A 15,432-nucleotide genomic window follows, 5' to 3' on the forward strand; every position below is an offset into this window, starting at 1 on the left:
TAACGAATCGATCGCTCTTTGTAAAACCTTAAACAGTTTTTTACCAAGTCAGACATGGTTTGCAGCTCTGACACTTGATCCAAGGAGGAGAGCAGGGTGAGAAAACGTTTACACATCGAAGTACAGTGTGTTGGTATTGGTACCTTTATTGTCCCTAACGGGAAATTGATTTGCAGTATGTCCGTACAGACAACCAACACATCACATACACACTCCAAAATAATCTAATATAAGCCTGACAAAACAACCTAGATTTTTCATCAAAAATGTGCAATGTGCAATGGCAACAACACTTATGGTTTAGTGTTATTAACTTTAATAATAGCAGCAGGTACAAAAAACAATCTATGTCTCTTTGTCTTCACTGCAGGCACTTTATAACGGTGACCTGATGGAAGCAGTTGAAAATCATTAAAGAGAAGATGATCTGAACACAACAGGACAGAGGTGGCCTTCCTCAGCACCTGCCTGTTATAAAAGTCCACAAGCTGGACCTGAGACCTCCCTAAAATCTTACCAGCCACTTTAACCAGGTTGCTAAGTCTGGTCTTATTATTCAGGGACATATTACCGTACAGCAATGATACAGAAAGTTAAAACAGATTCAATAAAACTTTTATAAAAAAAAAGTCATTTCAGATGAAACATTGAAACCTCTCAACCTCCTTAAAATGTATAGTCTTTGTTGAACCTTTTTCACTGTAGCAGCAAGATGTTACTCAAAGGACAGAGTCTTATCAAGAACAACCCCCAAATACTTGTAACTGTCCACCAGTTCAATGGCTGCACCATTTACCACTGTTAGCGCAGGATGGGGGGATGTCTTCCTGAAGTCAATAACCATGTCCTTGGTTTTCAAGGTGTTAATCATTAAGGAGGACTGATCACACCACGAAACAAACTCATCCACAACAGGCCCATGGGAATCCTCTTCACCATGAAGGAGGCTTACAATGACTGTGTCATCTGCATATTTAATGAAATGCCTGTTGGCCTGTGTACTCAGTGTTTTTGCATTAATGCTTGATTCACATATTGGGTGAGAAAAAATGGGAACTTTTATTAGTAAGTTGCAGTTTTTAGTTTGAAAGATTTATTTTTGTACAATTGCACGATATCCACGAGGTGTGAAATTTTCAAGTGGTTACAAGCAGTTGACCAATACTGTAGGACGGGGATGTCAAACTTTGATCTTAAGTGGGCTGGACCAGAAAAAGTTGATAGTTCAGACCGTCCTGTGATTATACAATAGAAAACCTCATCTCACGCTCTGCAAGAAGCTGGCTGACACCAAACAACTCCCTACTCTGAGCCCTTAACCTCCACAGGCACCAAGACTGTCTGGGTGTGGTAAGGAAATTGTCTCTAATAACGTCATCAGAACCGAATGTACTTGTAGCCATTTTTTTCTCTGAGCATTCAAAGCCACGTGCACGGACAATTTGGGGTTCAGTACACTGCATGTGGAAGTGTGATCGAGCAAACTTGGGGAGCTGGGTCTTCTTAAAACACTCTTGATCAGCGGTCCCCAACCCCCGGGCCTCAGACTGGTACCGGGCCGCGAGAGTTGAGGCTCAGGTGTGAAATGTATAGTTTTCAGGGTTTTTATCGGTTTCCAGCGTTATTTTGTTATCGTTTTTATCGTTAACTCTGTTTTCCTGGGTCTTTTCACGTGTGTTATGAATAAATCTTCTTTTTTACAGTACCAGTACTAGTTTTATTTTGTTGTATTTATCCGCGACACCTTAAAGGCCGGTCCGTGAAAATATTGTCGGGCATAAACCGGTCCGTGGCGCAAAAAAGGTTGGAGACCGCTGCTCTTGATGACAAGTTAGGTGGCACTGTACTGTAAATTCTGGCTTGCCTTTTTATCTTTAATTTACAGTGTCAGTACGAATAACAAGTCAGGACAATATAAGATTCTGTTTTATCTTTTATTTATTTTTTTATAACAAAGTTCTGATAATGCACATTTCACAAGGATAGAACTCCAAACAAGCACGTGTAGAGGCTCACTCCACCTTCATGTATAATGGTACAAAATATCTAAAATAAGTCACTCATACCCCAACAGTAACCCCAGAAGAGGTTCACACTCATACTTACATAAACACACAATGGAGGAAGAAAATAAAAAAACAGAGCAGATATTCATAGGAAAATGGGCTGAGGGGACTGTACTCGTGATTTTAAATAAGTTACTGAGCAGAGATCGGGAACTGTTTGGGCAAAGGCAGTAATACGTACATGCTAAAGGCGAGACCAATCTAAACATGCATTCACTAGTGAAGCAACACAGAGGCAAACAGTGCCTCATGCTGGTTATTCAGTATCACAGTATCATAAATAGATGTCTGAAAACTAACGAAGCCTTTTTGCATGTGAGCACTTGGAAATCATCTACATCTCTGCAGGGACTTCCGAGTGAAATACCAGGATAGGAACAGTAACACTCTGGGTGGCTTTCAAATATTATTAGAGCAAACCTGGTTTACACACCAGCTCACAGGGATTGATTTTATTCTACATGGAGCACCAGGCGGGTGCGGTTTATACCGGCGCATTACTGGGCTTGTAAACAGGTGACAGTGTAAATCAGGCTTGCCTCTAAGAGCACATAATAAAAACAGGAATAGAAAAAGGCCCTATCACTGGAGCGGGAGAATACAGGAATCAAGAGGGGCTTGAGGATAACAATAAAACCATCCATTCCTCTGTGTGCCGGTCTTCAGGTCGTCTTCACCTCTTCTTTTGGTCTGAAACAGGTTAGAAGTTGCTACAGTTACTACACTGAGTTTACTCAGAAAACATCATCTAAACAGCTAACACAAAGACAAAGAGGGTTCCCTTTCTTTTAGCAGTTTCAGTAACTTATCTGCTGTTACCAGCCCTTTTCTCAAACACTAACTATGAACGTCATGTAGTGAAGCACCATATTACACCCACACTGTACTCCTGTATCTCTTTATCAAAACAACTGTCCAATCAGATGAAGCTTTGGTCATATCACTAATTAACTGATTAGCCAGCAGTGTGCCAGGACACACCAATAACCTCGTGCTTTTACTAACCATAGCAAGTTACCAACAGCACTGAATAATCATTAGTACTTTCATACAGCAACATTACCAGCTGCAGAACAGATTAGGGAGGTGATGGACGGTGATCATTTGCTTGTTCATGCCTCACACCTCTTTCTATAAATGAATGTGTGTGGTACGCAGCTCCTCTGATTGGAGCTTAATACACCTGTCTGTATGCATGAAGCCATTTTTTTAAACACTTAAAAACCGACTGAACGACTTCAACTACAAGTCTAAAGAACAACTAAAAAGTAGGTCAAATCATGCAATGCAACTCCACTATATGCCTCTTGTTGTCTCATTAGCTGCTTTGTTGTTGTGTGTGAGCCACACAGTATGCAGAGAGGTAGACAGCATTGCCTTACTACACACACGGCCTTAACTGAAAACCCTAAATGATAAATGCAAGAAACCACTACACCAACCAGTTACAAACCACAATGTCATGAATCTGAAATTGCTTCAAGCTGGGAACCTGGTGTCAAAATTCTCTACTCCATATCCAGTGAACAACCGAGACAAGTAAAAGTGAACCACTCTGTCCCAGTCTGAATGTTTCTTACCCTGATGTGTCCATTTTCTCCTCCTCCTTCTCTTCCTCTTTGACTTCTAGGAAGCAAAGACACATGGGTAAATACTGTTCCTGTTATCTTTAATCATGTTCTACGATAGGTTTGTCTCACTAGCCTCACCTTTCTTTTCCTCTCCTCCCTTCTCATCCTCCTTCTTCACTCGTTTAGCCTTCTTGTGGTTAGCTGCGTTCCGGCGTCCCCCGCCTTGCCCCTCCGCCTCATCTTCAGAATCAGAAAACTCCTCCTCGCAGGCTATCCTCTTGTCGTGGGCTCGGACTGAAAAACAGAACACACACAAAAAGGCATCAGTACAAATCCTCATGCCACTGTTTCTTTAATCCTAAAAAAAATAATTCCTCCTGAAGTCTCTTACTAGAGATGCGTTTGTCTGGGTCTTCCTCCTCCTCGTCTCCGCTGTCTGGGTGAGGGGCATCCTCTGGGATCGCTTGCATCTGGACACCGGGGGCGTGAGGCAGCATACGCAGGTTCTCAAACAGGCGCTGTTTGATCTTCTCCAGGTACTCGTTGGTGTTCTGGTTGGTCATGTTGGAGGGGCTGATGTGCAGCTTAAAATCAGGCCCAAAATACTCAAAGTAATCATTGTACGGCAGCTCATTGGGGATGGAGCAGTCCAAGGCGACAGCGGTTTCGTAGGTCCAGCAACGGGCCACATTGCGGATGGTGTAGCCTCCGCCGCCCAGCATCAGCAGAGGAAGGTTGAAAGTTTTGATGTACTCGACACACTTGGCGTGACCTGTAGGAGTCAGCACATATTGGCGTGAAATTCCTGATGGTACAAAGGCAGATCTGAGCATTATCTTTTGGACTGTGTGGTTATACCTTTGATGGTGAGGTTAAAGCAGCCCAGTCTGTCTCCAGACAGAGAATCAGCTCCACACTGCAGCACCACAGCACTGGGCTGGTACATCTCCATGACTTTAGCCATGACCTAACACATACACAGTAATAATAAAGTCAGAACATGAACAGTGAACATGCTCTCTGCTGGCTACAGAAACATTATCAAAGAAAACTTACAGGCTTGAAGATGGCTTCATAGGACTCATCATCAATACCATCTCTGAGGGGGTAGTTCACTGCATAGTACTTGCCCTTTCCTGCTCCAATGTCCTGCACACATTGGGAATATTGTTGAATTCATGGTCACACATGTTCAAGTTGCACTGGTCACGTGTCAGACGTAAGAGTAAGAAAACTAACCCTCAGGTCTCCAGTGCCAGGAAAGTATTCCCCATACTTGTGGAAAGACACGGTCATGACCCTGTCTGTGGTGTAGAAGGCCTCCTCTACTCCATCACCGTGGTGGATGTCAATGTCAATGTATAACACCCTCTGATGGTATCTGAAACATGGCATAGAACTCAGTTAATAAACTTATACAGTTCTACTACTGTATAATAACATAAACAAAACAAAAAACACTCCAAAAGTGCACCCAGTGTGTGTTTCTACTTAAAAGCAAATAAATGCTGATGAAAATCAACCACTCAGAAAGACACAGGACAAAGACAGGGAGCCTAACAGAGCATTTCTGAATGCTTTCATAAATGCGCTCTGCAGACTGAAGGACAGCTTCATCCATCAGGCTGTCAGGAAGCTTAACTCCCTCCCGATTCTGCCCCCTCTCCCCTCTCTCCTCCACGGTCTCACTGAACTCTGTCACACACACACACTCTGACTCACTCACTGGCCTGCACCAGTTACCAGTCACTTTGTGGAGCATTGGACTGCCATTACCTCATAAGACTTTGTTGTTACACTATCTCTTACCGTACATTACTAAATCTCCATTTGCACTATTTGCCTATTTGCACTACTCTGCCTGGTTTACACCCAATGTCATTTACCCATTATATTGTATATTGTATAGCTTTCTTGTTATATGTAAAATTGTATTGTATTTATTTATTTAAATTTTTACTTTTTAATTATTTTACCTGCATTTTTTTAATCACTCTTATATTTAAATGTTCATTTGCTTTTTTATCTAGGGATTGAGAGTAACGTAGTTTCTATTCTCTGTATGTCCTGTACATGTGGCAGAATTGACAATAAAGTTGACTTTGACTTTGACAGAGGACAAGGATATACAGTCATATAAAAACAGAGCACAGCTGTGCTGCTTACTTAAGCAGCTCCAGGATCGCCAGCACGATGTCATTGACATAGCAGAAACCAGAGGCCTCTGACTTCTTGGCGTGATGGAGCCCACCGGCCCAGTTGATGGCGATGTCTGTCTGCTGCTTGTTCAGCTTCACTGCTCCAGCTACAGGAATGAAAAAGAATAATCAACATTAAACAATCTGATGGAGCTTTTAAGGGGAGTTTTAACTGTATTTTGATTCTTGTAAGTTTGCATTTGAACAGTCAAAATATTCCTCATGTATGTTATTCTGGGCCTCTCAGTTCACCCTGTCTGAAACAAGTCATTTTAGCATCCACCTTCCTTTTTAAATTTCTTCTGATTAGCTGCTCTTTGTAAACAAAAGGACTGAGATTATGTGAAGTGTGTTTGGAAAACATACCCACAGAGCCACCTGTTGAGAGCTGACAAAACTCGAAGAGACCATCAAAGACTGGACAGTCCTCTCCAACATTGACTGTAAGAAAGAGAAAACCAGTTTTTACACGCCTGAACAGAAGGAAAAGCCGAGGATTAATGAGAAGAAAACAGCGCACTCACATCTCTGCATTTGTTTGCTGTACTCAGACATGTTGTCCGGTCGGATGGACCTCAGGAACTTAATGTAATCATCACTGTGGTACTTTGTCATCTCTTCACCACTGGCTTTGTGTGGTCTCTGAAATAACACACATTGTCAATAATTGTTAGTTGTAACTAACATTTCGTGCAGTTTGGTACAAGTGTGTGAATACAGACAGGGCTAACCCATCATTCAAGCCCTATTTACCTGTCTTATATAACTGACAGTCCTATGTAACGCAGCTTGAGATATATTTCAAAAATCATTTTTATTTAATTTTCTGAGATAAAACAAATATGGAAACCTTCCATAGTCAAACTATCCATTTATCTATCAATCGTCTATCACTTATTGACGTCAAAGTCACATGACCAGTCTAGAAGGGATATTGAGGGATTCGGCAACAGAGAGCCACGATCTTTCCAGCATGTTCCGAGTCCCCTCTGGGTTCACCATACCTCAAATATGTCATCTAAGTTGCACCCAAGAGGCATCCCAGTAAGACACCTGTACCACCTCAACTGGCTCGTTTTGATGCTGAGGAGTAGCAGCTCTGCTCTGAGCTCTACTGAATGTATCAAAGACCATATTCTTTACATAATTTCCTTAGGGATTATTAAAGGATTCTGGTCACTACTCCAAGTTTGTGGCCTTAAATCAGATTAGGAACAAAAACAAACAACCTTACGACTTCACGCTCACAAACAAGAACCTGATGAGTCTGAACTTCCAGCTAAAACCCATTTGACAGCCCAGTTCCCCCAGTTTGAGCCAGACACTATCACTCAATTAAAACCAGTAGAGGTAGGGGGCAGAAAAAAAAAGATTCAGCACAGCGTCATGATATTTTGGGTGGTGATACACAGGGACACCAAATACTCTGGGAATACTGCAAACAAGAAGGTTCGTCTCACCTGATAGGTGTTTCCCTCTGGACCACATCATTGGCAAAAAGCAAAGATGTGAAGCTGAGCTCACCAAACCTAGAGATTTTAACCTGCTGCCTACAAATTCTGTCCATAAAAGTTAGAAAGGGACTCAGTAACAAAGGGGATCCCTGGATAAGTCCAATGCCAATTTGGAATGAGTTTAACTTACTGCTGGAGACCAAACCCTCACTGTGGCTGCACAGGAACAAGTCACAGACTCATAAACCACAATTACAGCTGCATGAAGCTCTATAAATGTTACTCAACATGGACATCGTTCAAAGCTTAACACAGTTAAAACAGCAACCGATGACCATTATTTTAAATTTTTTTTTATAAAACTTCATCGCAGTTCTGCAGTAAACAGCAAATAACTACCCATTTTTATGTGTGTAAAAAAGCGCTATACAAATACAGGCCATTTACCATTTAAAAACTGTTGCAAGGTACAGTTGCATTAACAGTTTGCCTCTGAGTACTATCAGTCCTGGCAGAAACCCTGTGTGTGTGTCTCTGTCTGATGTGTCTGGTGGTATGACTCACATAGATCTCCATTTTTCTGTACAGTCCATAGTTGAGGAGGAGGTTGTGCGTCATACGGATCCTGTGTGGTTTCATGGGATGGCCCTGGCCATAGTAGTAATTCCCCACATCACCTGTGGGCAAAAACATCATCCAGACAAGTTTATTTTAGATATTGCAAAAAAAAAGAAAGAAAGAAAGAAAAGCCACATTGCCTTAGGCATTTTAGTTCTTCTAAAAATGCCAAATTCAAGCTCAGCTCAACCCAAAACCTGCTCATCTGCATTTCAAATACACCTTTAAGTTAAAAAGCCTACGAGGCTTCGTGTAAGGATGACTTTTTTGTGAACTTGGCCAACTCTAAACCTCTTTTTTTTTTTTAATTAAAACTTGTAACACATTCACGAAACGACTACTGCAGAATACACCGTGGGCGTCTTGGGCTGACTTGTGGGAGTTTTTATCGGAATTATTTTGCCAGACAAACATTTTAAAAAGCACACAAGAAGGCTTGAGAGAAGGACCACGCTCAATACACCCGTTAATGTAGCCAAATCATTCGGCTGGGAATGTATAAGTTCAGTGTTATAGAAGTTTCTTATGTATGCGATTCTGCACATTATTTTTTTTTTTTTAATGGAGTCAAACGCATTCTAACTTCTATGAAACCACCGGGCTAGATAGCGCCAATCTAGAGGAAGCCGGTACATCGTTCACACTTCTCGGAAGTTGTTAGCAATTCCCGAGTAACACTGATGTGATTAGCGTCGGATCGCTTCACGACTCCTTCACGCTGCAGGGAAGACCTTATTAGCCACACGCATCTAAAACCCACTAAAATGCTTTAACAATTTCACGAAACTGGTCTCTTTACTAAAGCACTTGAAAGTTCGATGAAGATCCCCCAGTGTGCTGCGTGCAGGCTTAAGCTAACAGCCAACTAGGCTTTCCGTGTGGCTAAAGCAGGCTAGTTAGTCAAGCTAACATTAGCTCACCACACCGGCTAGCTAGCCTGATGGTATAACAACCTTTTTCGATTCTTTATGAAATACATGTAATATTTCCTACTCTTCCAATGCCACTTCGATATCAAGGCAAACCAAGATGCATACGTTCGATATTTACCGTCATAGTAATAGCAAACTTTCTTCTTTGTTCCTTGAGACAGCGCCATTTTACCCCCCTGTTCCGTGCTCACCGGTTCCTCTGTGGCTCCAGGGAGCACTCGTTGAGGTCCTGTCAACCAATCACAGAGGCTGAACCGCCCTACAGGGAGGCGCCGGTATTACAAACCGAAGAGCGCCCTAGTGCGCTCCGTAGGCCGTTTGCCTTCGGGGCTTTCTATGGCAAAGATTTCTTTTCGTTTTCAGTTGCACTTGGTATTTGGGTTCAAGCTGCAAGAAGCAATGAAGGCAAGTTTCTGCACGTACAGTAGCCCGTGTCAGTTCTACAATGTGAGGGTGGTCACTGGTCGCTGTAATCTCCAGCAACAACCAGTCCGTGAGCTGATAAAATAAGAATGAGCTTTTCTTCTTCCCCTGTGTCGAGAATCCTTTTACTTCAAGGTTTTGCCCAAGGAAAAACAGCTTTACTGTAGATTCGAGAAGGGATTGAAATGAACCCCCGATATTTAAAATCCACGGACTCCCCCCAATCCCCCTAGCCTGCCAAAATGAGGTCACCAGAACAAACAGGAAAAAAATATACTGAAGGCAGATGAGTAAACATGTAAGAGTGTTGATACACAGGGAACGATATTAAATGGTTTCAGTTGAGAATAATTATTTGAAAAGCCAAAAACGGAAAATGCCAAATGCATGGGAACCTCACTGCATTGATTTGTGTACTTTTCTATGCATAAATAATTGAAACAGAAAGCTACAAATAGTTACATAAAAATCTACGTGAAGGCAGGAAATGAGGTGATGCCTAAAATTTCCTAGGAGATGATGGCTCTCCTCTGATATTCACGGAAGAAATACCTGAATAGGAACGGTAGTGTCTGTGCTCAGCTCTCACTTTCCACAGTATGATCCACCCTTTAACATAAACACACCAGTTACACCAACATTTTATTGATCTCTTTAAATAATCTCTTTTATCTTATTGCAAGGTTGTTGCAAGGTTCTGTTTAATACTTTTTGTAATACATTAAATGTGTATTACAGAGGTCCATGACCATAAACCAAGCTGTCTTCAAAATAATTGGCAATAATCATAAAATTGGCCTGCATCATTTTCCTTTCCTTCCTGTGAGTCAGAGGGAAAGAGAAGAAAGACAAAAGACAAACTCAACAACATCAATTTGTCATCACCCACTTCTTTCAGGGTGAAACCATAGACTGTATAAAATGAAGTACATGGACCCCATTGCTTTTTGAAGTCCAATCTTGAAGCCTTGAGCTGGGTGTTTTGGCCATTGCCATCTTGGTGTTGTGAAACCAGATGTGACAAGTGAGGCGTGGAAATCTGCGAAACAATAGCTAGGTAGGCCAACAATAAAAACAACTCTCCTTTTCCATCCTTTTTGGCTCTAATCGGTGACTGTAGTCAAACTGAACACAATGTTGGAATCAATATGACTTGAAACCAGGAAAAATGGAAAATACATCAATAAAGTCATCAAGAATGTGTTTACTGAGGTCATAGGTGAAGGGAGCAGTGGGAATCATTTTCCCATTTACTTCTAAATCCCTGGACTCCTTTTAACATTTATATGGCGCCAATCCACAACTGTTGCTTTATGTTGTATGGTCAGGACCCTCCAATAATACAGAGAATATACTCAATTTGACAGAGATTATTGATGTTTGTCTATGTTTTAAACGCAGTAACAAACCGTTCCTGCTACTGCATAGATTTGCTTATAACAATCCTTATTCCCAAGGGATCACATGAGAAACTGGGAGTGTTGTGGACGACCATATATAAAACGGCTCTCTACAACATTCCCGCTTTCTCACATCTTTACGACATGCTGATATCAGCTTCAAAATTTAGACACAGTTTAATTGTATGGAAGGTTGGGTCTTGATTGTTGTCTCAACTTGAAATTTGAGTTCGGCCATTGAAAGAACCTGGTGGTCGGTTTGCTTTGTTTGTTCTCATTGAAAAATAAAAGTGTTTCAATGCACCAGAGGTAAATGTTCTTCTACTAAATATACTTTAACAAATGCACGTAAAGTGAAGTACATAAAGAACCCATTTTCCTTTTACAGTTTTTTCTGATGGTTTGAGCACATTTTTTGTAACTATTGGCTATTTTTGCAAAACTCTACACACAAATAAGAAAACTCTTCACCCAATCAGCAAAACATTGTAGTTTTCTTGTAAAAGTGAATAACCCTTGCTTATCTCTCCACACCTTTGTAAAAATGGTATTTTCGTATCCAACAGTTAACACAAGCCATCATATTACAGTTTTTCTCGATTGCTTAAACACTATAACCAGGCCTCTAAACTAAAATTTCAAAACCGTAACGCTACTGTTCAAAAAGCTCACCCATTTCCCTGAACTATAAACACTATTCCCTGCTTTGACACATGACTCAAATTTGGTGAACTGTTACTGCAAAACTCTACACACAAATCCCTACATTTTACAGTGCTTACACCATGTAGTCATTTAGAAAGCACTAGCATGCAATAATGTTAACTTAAGTCAGCATAGCTTGAGCTCAATTAGCACACAATTAACCAGGTGGAAACACTAGGAGTCAAAATTTAGCACACACCAATCAGAACCTGCGATAGATAGATAAAAGGGCCAAAGTCAGCTCATTCAGGTTTGAAACAATGGATCCAAAGAGATGCAAAGGAAGAGGACGTGGTGGAGAAAGAGGACGTGGTGAAGGAGGTGGAGAACGACGGCGACAAGGAAGGGGAAGAGCAAGGGCAAGAAGACAGTCAGTCTCGGATGAAATTCGAGCCACTTTAGTTCACCATGTCCTTGTCCATGGGATGACTATGAGGGAGGCTGGGCAACGAGTACAACCAAATTTGAGTCGCTTCACTGTTGCCTCCATCATCAGAACCTTCAGGGAGGAAAACAGGTAGGTGTACTTGCAGTAAGACTGCTTTGTACAGTAACGTTTAAGTTACTGAACTTATGTGTCTTGAGTTTCAGTATGTTTCCATTATTTGCCTGTAAAATGAATGTGTGACAGTTACAGTAATGAGTGCTTCTATTTTTGTAGGACACAGAGACGACCACCTGGTGGAGGCAGGTTAAGGCTTTTGTCGGAGGAGCAAGAGAGGGAACTTGTAAACATGGTAATTGCAAATAATGTAATCCGCCTGCAAGAGATTCAAAGGAGAGTGATTGAGGATGATCATCTTTTTCGAGGCATAAATGCCATCAGCCTCTCCACAATTGACCGAAAGAATCAATTCCGGATGAAACAGGCATACCGAGTCCCTTTCGAACGAAACTCTGACAGAGTGAAAAACCAACGTGTGGAATATGTTCAGGTATGAGTTTTGATACTGTATAAAGTATTGTGTACCATCACAGCATGGCAGTTTATGCTGCCATTTCAGCACTCTTGAACTGTGGTTCAGGGTACCGATTGACTCTACTGTGTTATGTGTTTTGCAGAGAATCTTTGAGATTGAAGGACGGCCTGTTCCCCATGAAATAATCTTTGTGGATGAGGCAGGTTTTAACCTGACCAAAAGAAGGAAAAGGGGGAGGAACATAATTGGCCATCGGGCTATTGTAAATGTCCCTGGTCAGCGTGGGGGGAATGTCACTATGTGCGCAGCCATCAGCCAACGAGGGGTACTCCACCGCCATGGGGTACTAGGACCCTATAACACTATGCTTCTCCTTGCTTTTCTTGATGGTTTAAGACAACATATGTTCCAGCTGGACTACAGGGAACCAGCACAGCCAGAGCAGCCTCACTACGTTGTTGTGTGGGATAACGTCAGCTTCCATCGCGCTGCTCTGGTTCATGACTGGTTTACCAATAACCCAAGGTTTTCTAATATCTTTCTGCCTGCATACTCTCCCTTTCTAAACCCGATAGAGGAGTTATTTTCGGCATGGCGGTGGAAAGTGTATGGCCGAGAACCTTATGTCTGTGTTCACCTCCTTCAGGCCATGGAAGAGGCCTGCCTAGACATATCAGTAGATGCATGACAGGGGTGGATCAGGCATGCAAGAGGATTTTACCCCCGCTGCCTGGCTGGGGCCAATATAGCCTGTGATGTGGATGAGATTCTCTGGCCTGACCCAGACAAAGACAAGATGCTGAGGTGGGATAATGTTTCTGGTGTGTGTTGTACTGTATAGTACATGAATGACAATGTGCCACTGTACATACATTGGTTGCGTCTTTTGTGTTTATCATGTGACAAGGGTTTTGAAGGGGAGAACCATAAGCAACCTATTTGTTTTGGAACTATTGTTTTGAATTAATTGTACCAGTGTGCAAAACTCTGTTGTAGTGTGTGTGTTTTTGAGGGCTTGTGTTTGATGTCTGAGGGCAAAGTTTGGTTTTTCAGCAGGAGTGAATAGTTTTGGGTGTAGAGCTTCATTTTGACCTGGAAATAGGATGTTTGGGAAATTGAGTGAGATGTTATGGATTTGTGTTTACTGTTGTGAGGATATGAGGCGTAGTTTCAAGAAATGTGTTTTAGCAATCGAGAAAAACTGTAATAAGCACACAATGCACCAACTACACACTGATGGTATGAATAAAAAAAACACATCTGGCTTTTGCTTTCTCTGTGCACAAGGTAGGCTATGTCAGTTTGAGCTCATACTTTTGTCATAGGTCTGTAAACATGGAGGGATCCAAACTTCAAGTACTGGTGTTTATTTACACACATCAAAACAAACACAAGTGTTCATTTCCAAGTATAGGATTATTTGCAATCGCCATATTGACTATATGGGTTTCTTGGTCTGCAGTGAACATGCTTCCTCTGCCCCCAGCATCTGGTCGTCTAGCTAGCAATTCTGTAAAGTAACAATTTCAGTATTTTTACATCAATGGTATTGTTGTGTTTCTCATTGGCATATGGCAGTGCTACAAATCTTAGTGCAAAGTGACTGTACTAACCGATTCTCAAAATGTCCTTATGATGCTTGCTACAGTGTAGCGGCTCGAGTTAGGCTGGACCCGTTGGCCAGCTTCCCTCAGGGTCATTCCACGGTTGATTACATGGTCCACTATTGTAGCTCTGATGTCATCAGCAATTCTATTTCTTACTCTTCTTACCCTTCCTATCCCCCCTCCTCATCTTCCTCTCCCCCCTCCTCGTCCTCCTCTTGCTCCTCCTTGTCCTTGTCGTCCTCTTCATCCTACTTCTTCACGTCCTCTTCCTCAGCCTCCTCTACTTCTCACTCTTTCCTGCTCCCTCCATTGTACTCCACACACAGAGCTTACCTGTATTATAGTGCTTGGGCTGATTGCAAAGTGAACTAATTATCTAAAAAAGTTTTCACATGTGACAGTGTGCCAGACAGTTGGCAAAATAGTGTAAATAATGGCCGTAAATGTGTATAGTTTTGCTAGGAGTGCGTTGATCATTTGGAAATTGAGTGTAAAGCAGTGAGTTGTGTTTACAGTTCTGCAAAAAGAGTGCTGTGCAGTGGATTGTAGCTACAGGTTTGCAAAGTGTGTATTACAAAATGGCAAACTGAGTGCAAAGCAGTGTTTGTGCTTTTAGTTTTTCAAACTCAGTGAGTGGTTTTGCTATAAGTATTAATGGTTTTAGAAATTGTGCTATAAGAATCACAGTTAGGGTTTACAGTTTTTTCTGATTGCTTAAACCCTAACTGTGATTCCTGTAGCACAATCTTTAAAACTATTCAGACTTATAGCAATACCACTCACTGAGTTTGCAAAACTAAAAGCACAAAAACTGCTTTGCACTCAGTTTGCAATTTTGTAACACACACTTTGCAAAACTGTAGGCACAATTCACTGCACAACACTCAATTACCAAATTTCCAACACACTCCTAGCAAAAGTATACACATGTATGTCTATCATTAACACTAATTTGCCAACTGTCTGGCACACTTTCACATGTGAAAACTTTTTTAGATAATTAGTTCACTTTGCAATCAGCCTAAGCACTATAATACAGGTAAGCTGTGTGTGCGGAGTACAATGGAGGGAGCAGAAAGAGTGAGAAGTAGAGGAGGCCGAGGAAGAGGACGTGGAGGTGAAGAAGTAGGATGAAGAGGACGACAAGGACAAGGAGGAGCAAGAGGAAGACGAGGAGGGGGGAGAGGAAGGGTAGGAAGAGTAAGAAATAGAATTGCTGATGACATCAGAGCTACAATAGTGGACCATGTAATCAACCGTGGAATGACCCTGAGGGAAGCTGGCCAAGGGTCCAGCCTAACTCGAGCCGCTACACTGTAGCAAGCACCATAAGGACATTTTGAAATGAGAATCAGTGAGTACAGTCACTTCGCACTAAGATCTGTAGCACTGCCATATGCCAATGAGAAACACACCAATACCATTGATGTAAAAATACTGAAATTGTACTTTACAGAATTGCTAGATGACCAGATGCTGGGGGCAGAGGAAGCATGTTCACTGCAGACCAAGTAACCCATAGAGTCATTATGGCGGTT

At 41.8% G+C, this 15,432-nt stretch overlaps 2 protein-coding genes across 2 annotated transcripts; one reads left to right on the top strand and one right to left on the bottom strand.

The window, feature by feature from the left end:
- Positions 1-1,920: 1,920 nt before the first annotated feature.
- Positions 1,921-9,115, bottom strand: hdac1 (histone deacetylase 1). The gene is made up of 12 exons (XM_085262169.1): positions 8,958-9,115; positions 7,854-7,966; positions 6,360-6,477; positions 6,202-6,276; positions 5,804-5,942; positions 4,877-5,018; positions 4,694-4,786; positions 4,496-4,604; positions 4,029-4,409; positions 3,776-3,931; positions 3,647-3,692; positions 1,921-2,756 (listed from the first exon to the last, which is right to left on the bottom strand). Exons 1-12 carry the CDS (start codon positions 9,004-9,006, stop codon positions 2,729-2,731), a joined length of 1,449 nt encoding a protein of 482 aa, XP_085118295.1. The 5' UTR covers positions 9,007-9,115; the 3' UTR covers positions 1,921-2,728.
- A 2,130-nt stretch (positions 9,116-11,245) lies between these two features.
- LOC146549752 (uncharacterized) lies at positions 11,246-12,975 on the top strand. The gene is made up of 3 exons (XM_085261707.1): positions 11,246-11,884; positions 12,029-12,302; positions 12,430-12,975. Exons 1-3 carry the CDS (start codon positions 11,628-11,630, stop codon positions 12,973-12,975), a joined length of 1,077 nt encoding a protein of 358 aa, XP_085117833.1. The 5' UTR covers positions 11,246-11,627.
- Positions 12,976-15,432: the final 2,457 nt, after the last annotated feature.

Source organism: Mchenga conophoros, linkage group LG22, assembly GCF_057382185.1.
Source record: "Mchenga conophoros isolate Kocher_MC1m ecotype Shallow Benthic linkage group LG22, M_conophoros_male_GT1.1, whole genome shotgun sequence".
Taxonomy (NCBI): domain Eukaryota; kingdom Metazoa; phylum Chordata; class Actinopteri; order Cichliformes; family Cichlidae; genus Mchenga; species Mchenga conophoros.

Bases quoted from the DNA above. Each gene is read 5' to 3' on its own strand.
- LOC146549752 (XM_085261707.1), top strand. From the start codon at position 11,628: ATGGATCCAAAGAGATGCAAAGGAAGAGGACGTGGTGGAGAAAGAGGA. The intron at 11,885-12,028 runs GTAGGTGTACTT...CTATTTTTGTAG, and splicing joins ACCTTCAGGGAGGAAAACAG to GACACAGAGACGACCACCTG. The intron at 12,303-12,429 runs GTATGAGTTTTG...TGTGTTTTGCAG, and splicing joins AACGTGTGGAATATGTTCAG to AGAATCTTTGAGATTGAAGG.
- hdac1 (XM_085262169.1), bottom strand. From the start codon at position 9,006: ATGGCGCTGTCTCAAGGAACAAAGAAGAAAGTTTGCTATTACTATGAC. The intron at 4,410-4,495 runs GTATAACCACAC...TGACTCCTACAG, and splicing joins CTTTAACCTCACCATCAAAG to GTCACGCCAAGTGTGTCGAG. The intron at 2,757-3,646 runs GTAAGAAACATT...AACCTGTTTCAG, and splicing joins GAGAAAATGGACACATCAGG to ACCAAAAGAAGAGGTGAAGA.